Source organism: Falco naumanni, chromosome 16, assembly GCF_017639655.2.
Source record: "Falco naumanni isolate bFalNau1 chromosome 16, bFalNau1.pat, whole genome shotgun sequence".
NCBI lineage: Eukaryota > Metazoa > Chordata > Aves > Falconiformes > Falconidae > Falco > Falco naumanni.
In genome coordinates this window covers 2319397-2333856 of record NC_054069.1, presented here as the reverse complement: position 1 = coordinate 2333856, position 14460 = coordinate 2319397, and the positions used below count along the sequence as shown (strand labels likewise).

Genomic DNA, 14460 nt, shown 5'->3' with positions numbered 1-14460 from the left:
GGCCTTGGAGTGGGATTAACACAGAGGTGCTTCCATTCCTGGGGTTCCCCAAAAGCTCCGGGATTCCCATTACAAACTCTCCTCTCTTGAAAACACTCCATGAAATGAGGCCCAAAAGCTCTCCGGGGATTAACATCCCTTTCCATCCCCGATTCTCGGGTCGGAGATGTCCCATCCCCATGGCTCAGCTTTTCAGGGACACCCAAAAGGAGACGTGGAGGGACAAAATGCCACCACATTTAATATTCCAGCATCACCTGAAATTCCCATTCCAGAGAATTATTTGGATAATAGTTGGACAAACCTGCTCTTCTATGGCTAATTTATTTTTCCTTCTTCTTTTTTTTTTTTTTTGGTTTTTTTTTGTTTTAATCCTATCGGGAAATCCTCGGGCTGCCGCATCCCCGGCAGGAGAAACGGAAAAGCTTTGTGGTCCTATTAAATTAATATTTATTTACTTTCTCCAGGCCTGGCTATGAGAGGGAGGGATGAATAATGCATCGCCCCCAAGACGCCCAGGTCGGAGCTTTGCTGCCGCTGGCACTGCCGGGACCAGGCAGGTTTGGTGGGATACAGAGAGCCTGGAGACTGCCGGGGAGGCTGAGCAGTCCCAGATGTGTGCAGAGGTCCAGATGTGCACCTGTCTGCAGCCCCAGCACAGCTCTGAGTGGAGGTGACCGTGCTTATGTGAGCTCTCCAGATGTGTGCCCAGATGTGTGCTTGCCCATCTCCTACCTGCGCCTCCAGATGTGCATGAATGCAAAGCACCCGGCTCGCCAGATGTGCTTGGGCACTCCTGTGCCTTCAGATGTGTGCACAGCTGTGACTCAGGGACCCCTCCAGCTGTGGCCTGAGCCCTCCAGCTGTTTGCCTGAATGCGCACGCATCCCCCAGACCACCCAACCCTCCCAGATGTGAACATCACTGAGGCCCTCAGTGCCCCAGATGTGCATGGAAAAGCCCCCCCCTCCCCCAGCTGTACCCCAAGAGCCCTCCAGATGTGAACCCCCTTTGGGTCACGTCCGTACCCCCTCCAGATGAGCAAAAGCGCACGGGCCCACTTCACCTACTGCTGCGCATCCAGATGTGAGACCCCTTCTCCTGCTCACCCTGCCCATCGTGCCCCAGATGTGTATGTCCCTCCCGGTCCCCCCCCCATCGCCCCTTCCCCTCCCTACCCCACCTCCTCTCTCCGCCCCAGGCTGCCTAATCCAGTGCCCCCCCCCCCGGGGTCTCCCTGCTTCTGACACCCCCCTTTCCCCCTGCCATCCCCCCTCATCACACCCACCTTTGCCCTACGCCAAGGTGATCGTTAGTGCCACCGTAACAAAGCCCCCCCATAACAAGCCCCCCAATAACAAGCTGGGGGTCTTACTGGAAGAGGCGCATTGCTTCACACCTCAGCCCCAGTGCATTAATTAAGTAGCTAATTGCTAATTATGAATTCAGCAGCATCATTCACTGCTGCTTGTCGTCATGTCCCCCCGCCCCCCCAAGTTCAAGGCCACGGGTGGTCCCAGCACCCCCAGAAGTGGCACCTGCCTCTGCCAGGGCCCCCCGGTGCCGGGGTGGGGATGCACAGCCACATTCCCCGGGGGGGGTGAACTGTCTTTTGGGGTTCACTGCCGGGGGGGGGGGACGGGGACTGCGGCTGGGGTGGGGGCAGCCCCGGGAGGAGCCGTGTTGTTGGGGTGAGGCTGGGCAGCTGCTGCCTCTCTGCCCCTCTTCCTCCTCCTCCCTCCTCCAACCCGACCCCCCCACCTCATTTTCCTCTGCCCCCCGCAAAGGTCACCCCAACCCCCCTCCGCTCCCTACCACGGCGCCCCCATCACATATCCCCCCCTTCACCCCCATCCCCCTTCTCAAAAGGGGGGGGCAGGAACCCCCCCCACCCCCCTCTCACGGCGCTGACCGCGCCCCCGCTCCCCGCCGGACCCGGGGGGCGGCGCCGCGGGCTGAGCCGAGCCGAGCTGAGCCGTGCGGGGCTGAGCCGGGCTCAGCCGAGCTCAGCCGCGCTGGGTCGGGTCGTGCAGAGCCCAACCAAACCGAGCCGAACTGAGCCGTGCGGGGCCGGACCGAGCTGAGACGAGCTGAGCCGCGCTGGGTCGGACCGCGCTGAGCCGGACCGAACCGAGCCGCGCTGGGTCGGACCGTGCTGAGCCGAGCCGAGCTGAGCCGTGCTGGGTCAGACTGACCTGAGCCGAGCCGAGCTGAGCCGTGCTGGGTCGGACCGTGCTGAGCCGAGCTGAGCCGTGCTGGGTCGGACCGTGCTGGGTCGGACCGTGCTGAGCCGTGCTGGGTCGGACCCGCGCTGGGTCAGACTGACCTGAGCCGAGCCGAGCTGAGCCGTGCTGGGTCGGACCGTGCTGAGCCGTGCTGGGTCGGACTGTGCTGGGTCGGACCGTGCTGAGCCGTGCTGGGTCGGACCGCGCTGGGTCAGACTGACCTGAGCCGAGCCGAGCTGAGCCGTGCTGGGTCGGACCGTGCTGGGTCGGACCGTGCTGAGCCGAGCTGAGTCGTGTTGGGTCGGACCGTGCTGGGTCGGACCGCGCTGGGTCGGACCGCGCTGAGCCGAGCTGAGCCGTGCTGGGTCGGACCGCGCTGAGCCCAGCCAAGTTGGGCAAAGCCGAGCTCAGCAGAGCCGAGCCGAGCCGAGCCGAGCCAGGATGCTGCGGTACCTGCTGAAGACGCTGCTGCAGATGAACCTGTTCGCCGACTCGCTGGGGGCCGAGGGCTCCAACTCCTCCCAGCTGCTGCTGGGCATCAACCGCAGCATCGCCGCGCTGCACCACCCCGGCCTCGGCCCCGGCAACGGTACGTGCCCACGGGTCCCGCTGTCCCCGTGTCCCGCTGTCCTGGGGTCCCGCTATCCCCGTGTCCCTGTGTCCCCGCTGTCCCGGGATCCCTCTGTCCCGTCCCCGGGTCCACTGTCCCCGTGTCCCGCTATCCCGTGGTCTCGGGCTGCTGTTGTCCGGGTGTCCCACCATCCCCGTGTCCCACTGTCCTGGTGCCCCTGGTCCCGGTGTACTGGTGATGCTGGCAATAGCCGCAGTCCCTCAGCCCCAGCCGAGACCCCACCGGGACCAGCGCCGGGTTCCCAGACCGCAAACTGGGAGTGATTCCGTGTCCCCAGATAGTCCCCACGACCCCAAACCGGGACCGTCCCCAAATTGGGAACAACCCCGTGTCTCCAAACCGGCCCCTAGACCCCAAACCAGGACCATCCCGGTGTCCCCAAGCCAGCTCTGTGTCCCCAGATCCTGAACCAGGAGCTAACCCCTGTTCCCAAACTGGCCCATGTCCCTACACTGGCCCCCAGACCATGAACCAGGACTGACCCTGTGTCCCCAGATTGTCCCCTTGTTCCCACACCAATTCCCAGACTCGGAACCAGGACTACCCCCAAACTCCCTGTGTCTCCAAACCAACCCCCAGACCCTGAGCTGGGAGGACCCCAGTGTCCCTAAACCAGCCTGGTGTCCCCAAACCATCCCTATATCCCCGAGCTGGGATGGAGTGGGAGGGCACAGGGGGACAGCCCGGGCCAGCTATGGGTACTCTGGGTGAGGGAGGGGGTGTCTGCCTGAATTTTAAGGCTTTTTGAGCTTTTTCTCTCTTTTTAGTCTGAACTTCCCTCTCCAGCTGTCTCAGGGTGTCTGATGAGAGGGGGGGTGCCCCCAACCCCGCCCTGGGACCCCCCGCCCCAGCACAACCACCCAGGCACAGGAGGGGGCCTGGTCTGACCCCCTGGTCATCCCAATTAGCCACTGGGCCCAGCTGCGGCCCCTTTGCTCCCCGCTGCGCCCACCCCATCCCGCTGCTGCCCCACGGGGTACCCAGTACCCCGCAGCATCCCTCCTCGTCCCCATGGCAGCTGCATCCCATCCCCATGGCAACCCATCCCGCCTGCCCAGGGTGCCCCAAGTCGCAGCCATCCCCCTGCCACCCTGTGATGCTCAGGAGCTGGGCCAGGAGCAGGCAAAGGGCGTGTGTGCATGCGTGTGTGCGTGTGCAAATGGGGGAACACGTGTGTGCAGTGGGCATGCATGTGCATGTGTGTGCATGTGTGGATATGCAGGGATGTGGGTGAGCACAGGCTTGTGCAACCCACATGAATGCGTGTGTGGATGTTCATGGATGTACACACCCGTGTGCATGTGCAAATGTGTGTGCAAGTGCATGTCTGTGTGTGCATACGTGCCCCTGTGGGAATACACGTGTGTGTGCACCTCTGTGTGTGCATAGGTGCGTGCATGCACACCCCTGTGTGAATGCACACGTGTGCATGCATCTGCATGTCCATGTGCATGCAGGCATGCCCCTGCACAAATGCATGCATACACATGTGCACCTGCATGTGCACGTGTGTAAGTGCATGCACATGTGCAAATGCGCGGTGGTGCATACACACCTGCCTCTGCCTGGCAGCATGCTGGTTCATGCACGTGGGTGCATGTGCATGCACACACGTGTGGGTGCAAGCTGCACGCGTGTGAATGCACATGCATGCCTGGGTGTGCGTTTACATGTGCGTGTGCATGCAGCTGGTGTCTGGGACAGCAGTGACACTCAGTGACCACAGCCTGAACTGCAGTGCCAGCCGTGGGTGGCACTGGGGACACGGGTGGGCCATGCCATCCGGACCCAGCCAGTTAGACCCCAGCGTTAATGAGTATTAATTATCCCAGCATTAATGAGCATTCATTAATTCCTGTGCCTTAACGGTGGGGATTTTCCTGAAACAACCCCACAGACACAACATATTTTTTTAAACTTAAAATTAAGTGTTTTCTGTAACACGGAGTCACCAGCTCCACTACAGAAAATTGTCACTTGCAGCTGATGGAAAAATCCCCTTTTTGGGTGAATTTAGCGCCAGTCCCATTTCCCCAGGAATGCCCAGTTGGAAAATGGGTAGAAAAGTGGCGCTACTGGGAGCAGAGCTGCTTTGGCCCCCTGTCCCCATCCCCTGGTGTGTCTGAGGCCTGACGCCCACCAGTCCCGCTCCCACCCTGCACTGGGGGGGTGCACACAGCTGAGACCTGGCCACACTTCATCTCACCTCCTGCCCACCAAGCAAAGCAGGGGATGGTGCCCCAAAAACCCCAGCTGATGGAGGATGCTCACCCCCCACAAGGCCCCCCTCCCCACCTCCCTGGGAGCAAGGGGCGGATAGTGGGGACACCCCCCCCTCCTTACTTTTCCTGCAGGGTCCCACCCTCAGCTGGAGGACACAGCACCCCGTATTGTGGAGCATCCCACGGATCTCCTGGTCTCCAAGGGGGAACCGGCCACTTTGAGCTGCAAAGCTGAGGGGCGCCCATCCCCGGCAGTGGAGTGGTACAAAGATGGGGAGCGGGTGGAGACGGACCGGGAGGACCCCCGCTCTCACCGCACCCTCCTGCCGGGGGGGTCCCTCTTCTTCCTCCGCATCCTCCACGGCCGCCGGGGGAAGCCCGACGAGGGGGTCTATGTCTGCGTGGCCAGGAATTACCTGGGGGAGGCCACCAGCAGGAATGCCTCCCTGGAGGTGGCCGGTGAGTCCCTGGAGGGGGGACAATGGGGAGGTGCTGGGGCTGGGGGGGGCGTTTTGGGTTGGGGGGCGGGGATTTGGGGGGGCTGGGGGAGTCTGGTGTCACCGCTGAGCCTACCACGTAGGCAGCTGTGGGGGTGAGGGGCTGCAAACCCCCCAGGCTGCTGGGTGAAAAGAGGTGAAAGGAAGTGAAAATAGAAGAAAAGGAGTGAAAAGAAATGAAAATAATTGAAAATAAGTGAAAAGAAATGAAAAGTAGTGAAAATCAGTATAAATGTGTGTGAATGAAAGTGAAAAGGAAAGAAGCACAAAGAAGTGAAAATAATTGAAAATCAATGCAAAGAAATGAAAATAAGTGAAAACTAATGAAATTAATCAGAAATACTTGAAAATTAATCAAAACAAATTAAAATCAATGAAAACACTGTCCCTGGTGCTCCCCCCAGCCCCCCCCCCCCCCAGCTTTGGCTGCTGGATGGCTCCGGGTTGAGCCGCGGCTCAGGGTCAGACCCAGGACCGGGATGATGCCGGGGTTAAATCCAGACCAGGCTTAGACCAGCATGAGCGCTCAGCTCGGTCACCAGGGGTTATTCGGGGGGGACGGGGTAGGTTTGGGGGGGGTCACATCCTGCTTTGGGGGTCAGACCCAGGTCCTGCATTGCTAAGCTTTATTATCTCCATGGGGGGAAAGGGGGGGGATCCCCAGCACAAGGGGTGCAGGGGTGGGGAAACTGAGGCAGAGCTGACATCATGCACACACCCCCCACACCCCCCCCCCCGCAGTGCTGCGGGATGATTTTCGGCAGCCCCCCGGGGACGTGGTGGTGGCGGCAGGTGAACCAGCTGTCCTGGAGTGCGTCCCCCCCCGCGGCCACCCTGAACCCAGTGTCTCCTGGAAGAAGAATGGTGCCCGGCTCAGCGACAAGGACGAGCGCCTGACGGTGAGGGATACATAGGGGGTGGTGGTCCCAAAATCTGGGTTGGGGGGTCTGAGCCCCCCACCCCGGTTGAGTGGGACTGCTCGGCAGATCCGCGGTGGGAAGCTGATGCTGGCCAGCACCCGCAAGAGCGACGCCGGCATCTACGTCTGCGTGGCCACCAACGTGGTGGGGGAGAGGGACAGCGAGCCGGCAGAGCTGGTGGTCTTCGGTGCGTGGGGACAGGGATGTCCTTTTTGGGGTGTTGTGGGTGGCTGCCATCCCGGCAGGACTGATGGCTGCTCCACAGAGCGCCCGGCGTTCGGCAAGAGGCCTCTCAACCAAGCGGTGCTGGTGGAGGGGACGGTGGAGTTTCCCTGCGAGGTGGTGGGGGACCCCCGGCCAGTGGCTCGCTGGCGCAAGGAGGAGGGCGAGATGCCACCGGGAAGGTAAGCGCTGGGTGAGGGGGCTGGCTGGGGGGCGGCTGGGTGGCGTCGCTGCCTGCTGGTCTGGTGTGCTCGTCGCATCCCGCATCCCCATGGCTGCAAGCACCCCCATCACATCCCATATCCCTGTTGCATCCTCCATCCCACATCCCCACTGCATCCCGCATCCTCGTTGCATCCTGCCTCCCCATTGCAGCCCCCATTTCCCTTGCATCCCAGACCCCCGCTGTACCCACACCCCCATCGTACCCACACTCCCAATGCATCCCACATCCTCATCGCACCCCGCATCCTCGTTGCATCCCGCCTTCCCATTGCAGCCCCATTTCCCTTGCATCCACCACCCCCAACGCAGCCCACATCCCCACTGCATCCCACATCCCCACTGCATCCCACATCCTCGCTGCATCCTGCAGCCCCATTGCAGCCCCCAATTCCCTTGCATCCCAGACCCCTGTCGTACCCCCACCCCCAACGTATCCCACATCCCCATCGCATCCCGCCTCCCTGCGGCACCCTGCGCTCTCGTGGTGCCCCGGCACCCTGCCGGCGCCGCGGCCTCGTGGGGTTCCCCCCCAGGTGGGAGGTGCTGCCCAACAACACCCTGCGGATCAGCCGGCTGCGGGCGGAGGACGAGGGCACCTACACCTGCGTGGCCGACAACAGCGTGGGCAGGTCGGAGGCGTCAGGCACCCTCACTGTGCACGGTAAGGGGGGTGGTCCCTGAGGGAGCACCCATGGGTGCTGGCAAAGCAGCCAGGCAAGCCCTCCTCTTTCCCTGCGGTGTGGCAGTGCCCCCCCAGCTCGTCACCGGGCCCCGTGACCAGACTGTTGCCCCCGGCCAGAGCGTGACCTTCCAGTGCCAGAGCAAGGGCAACCCGCCGCCCGCCGTGTTTTGGCAGAAGGAGGGTAGCCAGGTCTGTCCCTGTCCTCATCCTTGCCCTTGTCCCCATCCCCATTCCTTCCCCATCCTTATTCCCATCTCATCTCATCTCATCCCAGTTCCCATCCTTGTCCCCATTCCATCCCTGTCCCAACTGCCATCTCTGTCCCAATTCTCATCCTTATCTTCAGTCCCCATCCTTGCCTGCATCCCATCCCAGTCTCAGTTCCCATCCCTGTTTCCATCCCATTCCCATTCCTGTCCTAATTCCCATCCCTATCCCCATCCCATTCCCATCTCTGTTCCGATTTCCATCCCACTCCCATTCCTGTCCCAATTCCTATCCTTGTGTCCATCCCATCCCAGTCCCAGTTCCCATCCCTGTCCCCATCCCATCGCTGTCCTCATTCCAGTCTCATCCCTGTCCCAATTCCCATCCCTGTCCCCATCCCATCCTTGTGTCCATATTCCCATCCCCATCCCACCCCAGTCCCCATCCCCATCCCATCTCAATTCCCACCCCATCCCCTGCCCTCCCCCCTACTCAGCAGCCCTCTCGCCCCTCCCTCCCCCGCAGACCCTGCTGTTCCCTGGCCAGCCCCCACACCCCGCTGGCCGTTTCTCGGTCAGCCCCGGCGGTGCCATGACCATCGCCGCCGTGCAGCCCGCCGATGCCGGCTACTACCTGTGCCAGGCCATCAGCGTGGCCGGCAGCGTGTTGGCCAAGGCGCGGCTGGACGTGGAAGAGGGTAAGTCCCATGCCGGCAGAGAACGGGCGCATTCAGTGCATGAGTGGCATCCATCCCATCGCTGAGGAATTCCTGGTTTTCCCCCCATCTGCGGTAGCTCTGGCTGAGCACCGGCCGCCGGTGATCCGCCGGGGTCCTGCTAACCAGACGGTGCTGCCGGTGGGGGCCACGGCGTGGCTTCCTTGCTGGGTGGGGGGCGGTGGCCCCCCGGTCAGCGTCGGGTGGCTGAAGGACGGGAGCACCCTGGTGGGTGCCCAGCCCCGCGCCAGCCTGCTGGAGAATGGCACCCTGCAAATCACCGGCCTCCGGGTGAGCCGGCCTGGAGCTGGGGCTCAGGGCACCCACCCTGGGACCACCCATGGCGGGGCACTGCAGGGGTGGGGGGGCTCCTGGGGTGGGGGGGGGGGGGTGTGGGTGCTCAGGGTGGTGGGTGCAAAGGGAGGTGGGTGCCCAGGGCAGATGGGTGCAAAGGAAATTGGGTGCTCGGGGTGGTGGGTGCTCGGGGTGGTGGGTGCTCAGGGTGGTGGGTGCTCAGGGTGGTGGGTGCCCAGGGCAGGTGGGTGCTCGGGATGGTGGGTGCTCAGGGTGGTAAGTACTGGGGGTAATGGGTGCAAAGGAGATGGGTGCTCAGGGTGGGGGGTCTTCAGGGTGGTGGGTGCATAGGGTGGCGGGTGCCAAGGTGACGGGTGCTCAGGGTGATGGGGCAGGAGCTCTTCCCCTCGCAGGTGACGGACTCTGGGCACTACGAGTGTGTGGCCACCAGCTCGGTGGGCGAGACACGCTGGGGCAGCTCCCTGGAGGTGCAAGGTGGGTCACGGGGACATCACTGCGCTGGAGATGACGTGGCATCGCGGACCACCCCACCCCAGATCTCCATGCACCTCCCTGCAGGCGATGGATCCAACCTCTCCCCACCTTCCCCCGAGCCCGGTGTTCTCCCTGGGCCACCCTCCACCCCTGTGGTCACCAACATCACCAAAAGCAGTGTCACCCTGAGCTGGAAAGGGAACAAGGACAGCAGTGCCACCGATGTCACCTCCTACATAGTGGAGGCTTTCAGGTATCACACCGGTGTCCTCTCTGGCTGCAGGGGTGACGTGGTGGCCTGGTGCCACCCCGCCACGGGTCACCCCTGTTCCCTGGCAGCCAGGCGGTGGGTGGCCCATGGCAGACAGTGGCAGCTGACGTGGAGGGTGAGACCCACACGGTGACCGGCCTCATCCCTGACACTGTCTACCTCTTCTTGGTGCGGGCAGTCAACTCCTACGGGCTCAGCGACCCCAGCGGCATCTCGGAGCCCGTGCGCACCCAAGGTGAGACCTGGCAGTGACACCAGTGGAGGTGTCCATGAACCCATCACCCTTGGGTGCAGCTCCTCTTGGTGATGTTGATGGGAGGTGCCCATGCACCCACCACCCTTGGGACCATCTCCGCTTGGTGACACCAATGGAGGTGCCCATGCACCCACCACTCTTGGGTGCATCCCTGCTTGGTGATGCTGATGGAGGTGTCCACACACCCAGAACCTTCGGGTGTATCCCCGCCCAGTGATGCCAGCGGAGGTTCCCATGGACCCACCATGGGAATGTAGCACCACCATGGCATCCCCACTTGGTGACACCAGTGGGGGTGCCCATGGCCCTCCACTCTCTCATGTTTTTGCCAGACGCCAGCCCCACGCAGCCAGGGCTGGACCCCGAGCAGGTGCAGCGGGAGCTGGCACAAGTGGCCGTGCACCTCCAGGAACCTGTGGTGCTGCCACCGGGTGCCGTCCGCCTCTCCTGGACTGTGAGTGCTGTGCTGCGCTGCCGGTACAGGGCTCCCAGCGCCGAGCATCCCCCCCATCCCACCCTCCCCTTGGGTCCCCAGGTGGAGCGCCAAGCACCCTTCCTCCAGGGCTACCGGGTGCTGTACCGGCGGCGTGGCGGGCGCTGGGAGGAGGCGCGGGCAGTGTGGGCGCCAGGGGAGCGGGGGGCCCTGCTCACTGACCTGCGCCGGGGCCAGGACTACGAGGTCAAGGTCCGACCCTACTTCCATCACCTCCATGGTCCTGACAGTGCCGTGCGAGCCTTGCGCACCCCCGAGGCAGGTGAGTGTGGGGATGAAGGGGGTGGCAGAGGTCCCTGGGGACACCCTGGAGGTGAAATCCCACCTGTCCCTCCCCACAGCCCCCAGCGCCCCGCCGCGAGCTGTCAGCGTGGTTGGTAATGGCACCAGTGTCCGCATCTCGTGGCAGCCACCGCCACCAGCTGAGCAGAACGGCATCATCCGCGATTACCGGGTAATGGCAGGTGGTGGCGGGGACGTGGCGGGTCCCCTCTGTCCCCCCATGACACCATGTCATTGTGTTCCTATGGGTGTCCCACGTTGTTTCCCACACTCTCCCCCCCCCCCCCCCCCCCCCCCCAGATTTGGTGCCTGGGCAACGAAAGCCGTTTCCACATCAACCAGAGCGTGGAGGGGACCGTGCTGGCGACGGTGCTGCAGGGACTGGTCCCCGGTGTCCCTTACCATGCCGAAGTCGCCGCTGCCACCGGTGCCGGTGTGGGTGCCCGCAGTGCCCCTGTCCCCATCCACATCGGTGAGTCCCTTGTCACCACTGCTGCACCCATGGGTGGGGGTGGCAGGGGTCACCTCAGTGCTGGGGACGGCTCCTCGGCACCCCTGCCGGTGTGTCCCCCTTCCCCATGTTGCTTGCAGCCCCCCCGGCAGAGCAGGATGTGGGGCCGGCGGGCGGGAGCAGCGTGGCCGAGCGTTTGGCCGAGGTGGCCAGGCGGCCGGCCTTCATCGCCGGTGTCGGCGGTGCCTGCTGGGTCATCCTCGCTGCCGCCGCCGCTTGGCTCTACAGCCGCCGCCGCAGGAAGAAGGAGCTCAGCCACTTTGCCGGTATGGCGCGGGGTGCTCTCCCTGGGACCCCCCTCACCCTGGCACCCATTACCCACCAGCCACCCACCACCTCTCTCTTTCCAGCATCCTTTGCCTATACACCCACTGGTAAGCCTATAGGTGCTGCGGGGACCCGGCACGGCCCCTCACCGCCCTCACCCCCACCTCTTTCCGCAGTCACCTTCCCAGCTCCAGTGCGCGGCAGCCCCAGGTAACCCCCCGGTATCCCCACCGCTCCCCGGGACCCCCAGCGCCAACCGGCAGCACCCCTCACCCTGTCTCCTTGCAGGGCAGCCGCTGCTGGGGGTTACCCATGGCTGGCAGACGCGTGGCGCGGTGGCGGGGCAGCCGGTGCCACCACTGGCTTGGGGAACACTGAGAGATACTACAATGGTGAGGGATCATCACGGGAATGGGTGGCTTGGACTGGGGGGGTCACGGTCAGCCCTGATGGCGCTGGCACCCTCTGCAGATGCCGGCATCACCCGTTACATCGCCCAGACGGAGCAATTTGGGGCGGGGGCCAGCGAGGGTCCGGTTTACAGCACCATCGAGGCGGGCGGCGAGGAGCTCCGCACCTTCCCCCGTCCCTTCTCACAGCATGGGACCCCCTACCCTGGGGGGGGTCCCCAGCTGATGGATGCCCCAGCCCTTCAGGCACCCCGTGGCTGGGCCGAGCACGGTAGGGCGGTGGGATGGGTAGGGGACACACATGGGTGCCAGTGGTGCGGTCCCCTCCCCGCAGCCCCCCCCCCCCCTCCAGCATCCCTCCTCACTGCAGGGGCCAAAGGGAAGAAGCTGGGGCAAGCGGTGAAACCGCCGGCTGTGAGCTGGACAGAGCTGCTGCCCCCACCACCCTCAGCCAGCGAGCTCAGCCAGTGCGCCCAGGAGGATGAGGAGGAAGAGGAGGAGGAAGAGGAAGAGGCAGCCAGAGGGTGAGTGTGGGGGTGTGGGGGGGCTGGGGCATGCTGGCCCCCAGCATCCACCCTACGGCCCCCACCCCGCAGGCTGGGGACGGAGGAGTGGTACCTTGGTGAGGATGTCCCCTGTGTCACCGCTGCATCCTCGCCCACTGCCTCCTCTGGCTGCCGGTCCACCGCCACCCTGACACCATCACCCTGTGCCACCGAGGACATCCCCCGCCTCCGCAACTTTGATAGCCCCCGCCTGCCCCGGTAGGAGATGGGCCTTGCTGGGCCCGGCTGTGCCATCAGGGTCTGGCTGTGCCATCAGGGTCTGGCTGTGCCATCAGGGTCTGGCTGTGCCATCAGGGTCCGGATGTCCCATTGGGGTCTGGATGTCCCACCATGGTCTGGGGGTCCCCATTGTGATCCCACTGTGTTGTCACTATCCAGTCCGGCTGTGCCATCATGGTCTGACTGTGTCATTGGGGTCCAGATGTCTTATAGGGTTCCAGATGTCTCATTTGGGTCCAGATGTTCCATTGGGGTCTGGATGTCCCATCACAATCCAGCCATGCTGTCATGATCCAGCCCTACTCTGCTGTCAGGTCCAGCCGTGCCGTTGGGGTCTGGATGTTCCACTGGGGTCCGGATGTCCCACCATGCTCCAGATGTCCCTTTGTGGTCCATCCATGTTGTTACCATCCACCCCTGTTGTCCAGCTCTGCTCTGGCCATGCTGTCATGATCCACCTGTGATGCTGTGGGCTGGTCATGGCATAGCAATCCAGCTGTGCCGTTGTGATGCAGCTGTGCTGTCACCAGCTAGCCGGGACATTGACATCCAGCTGTTCTGTCACGGCTCAGCTCTGCCACCGTCCAGCAGTGCTATTGCAATCCAGCTATGCTGTTGCAATGCTGGCATGCCACTGCAATCCAGCTGTGGCATCAGGGGCCAGCTGTACCATTGCAATACAGCTGTGCAGTCACAGCCTAGCTGTGCTGTGATCCAGCTGTGAAGCTGTGATCGAGTTGAGCAGTCGTTATCCAGCTGTGTGCCAGCTGTGCCATTGTGAGCCAGCCGTGTCGTGGCCAACCCTGCCATGCAGCTGTGATCCAGCTGTGGCCCTACCATCCAGCTGTGGTACTCTCACCCAGCCATGCCACTGCACTCATCCAGCTGCCCTGTGCAAGTCCAGCTGTTCAGGTGCAACCCAGCTGTGCCAGCACCACATGGTTACCCCCCACTCCAGCACAGCACGGCACTGGGGGGGTTGTGCCGGCACTGTGGTGGCCACCAAGTCCCCCACCACACTGCCCCCAGCCTGGTTTCACCCTACACCCCCTCTTTGCCAGGAGACCCCCCCATGGTGCCGGCACCCCTCCGCGGGCACCCAGTCCCCCACTGAGTCCGGATGCTGGCGAGGACCACCTGCCCCGAGCCCGCTGCCCCCCCCAGCAGAGGTGAGCCCTGGTGGGCCATTTTGGGTAGGTGGGGGCTTCATCAGCTGGGGGGGTGCTGACACTGCCATCACCTCCAGGGAAAACCCGTGGGGAGACCCCAAAAAGTCACCTGAAGCCCAAATGCAGCCGCTACCGCCGGGAAAAGCAGCTGGGAGGTGAGTGTGGGGGGAAAATGTGGGGGTCCGGGGTGGGGTGTCCATGGTGGGCTTAGCCCTCTCCTTCTTCTCTGCCACAGACCTGCCGCCACCACCGCTGCCACCACCGGGTGAGACCCCCGGCCCCTCACCAGAGCGGGATCCAAGCGGGGCCGAGCGCAAGGTCACCCATCGCCCACCCCGCAGTGGTAAGCCAGAGCTGCTGACCCCGTGCCAGAGGGGTTGGGGGGTTGTCACTGCTGAACCCCACCCTTGTCCCCTCCCTTGCAGATGAGGTTGTCCCCTATGGCAAACCCTCCTGCCTGCCCCGCGGGCAGGTGTCCGGCAGCTGCTCCACAACGGGCAGCGTCTCGTCCCGCGGCTCCACCAGCTCGCGCGGCCACGGCTCAGGGCGCAGCCGGACACCAGGGGACCGCGGTGAAGGGACCGGCCATCGCCGCCGCCCGGGTCCCCCATTTCCCTGCCCGTTGCAGGAGAAACGATAAAGCAGAGGACGAGCTGGTGGCAGGGTTGGGGACACGGGGAT

General features: G+C 63.6%; 1 protein-coding gene across 1 annotated transcript; it reads left to right on the top strand.

The window, feature by feature from the left end:
• The first annotated feature begins 2666 nt into the window (after positions 1-2666).
• ROBO3 (roundabout guidance receptor 3) lies at positions 2667-14458 on the top strand. Its single transcript, XM_040616335.1, is given in 22 exon segments — positions 2667-2814; positions 5211-5537; positions 6317-6474; positions 6562-6682; positions 6761-6899; positions 7476-7603; positions 7689-7813; positions 8357-8528; positions 8626-8837; positions 9254-9588; positions 9675-9841; positions 10195-10316; positions 10398-10617; positions 10697-10809; positions 10938-11109; positions 11229-11625; positions 11704-11807; positions 11887-12589; positions 13672-13756; positions 13808-13934; positions 14015-14122; positions 14205-14458. Coding segments are annotated over 22 exon segments (4398 nt in total). The 3' UTR covers positions 14420-14458.
• The last annotated feature ends 2 nt before the right edge of the window (positions 14459-14460 follow it).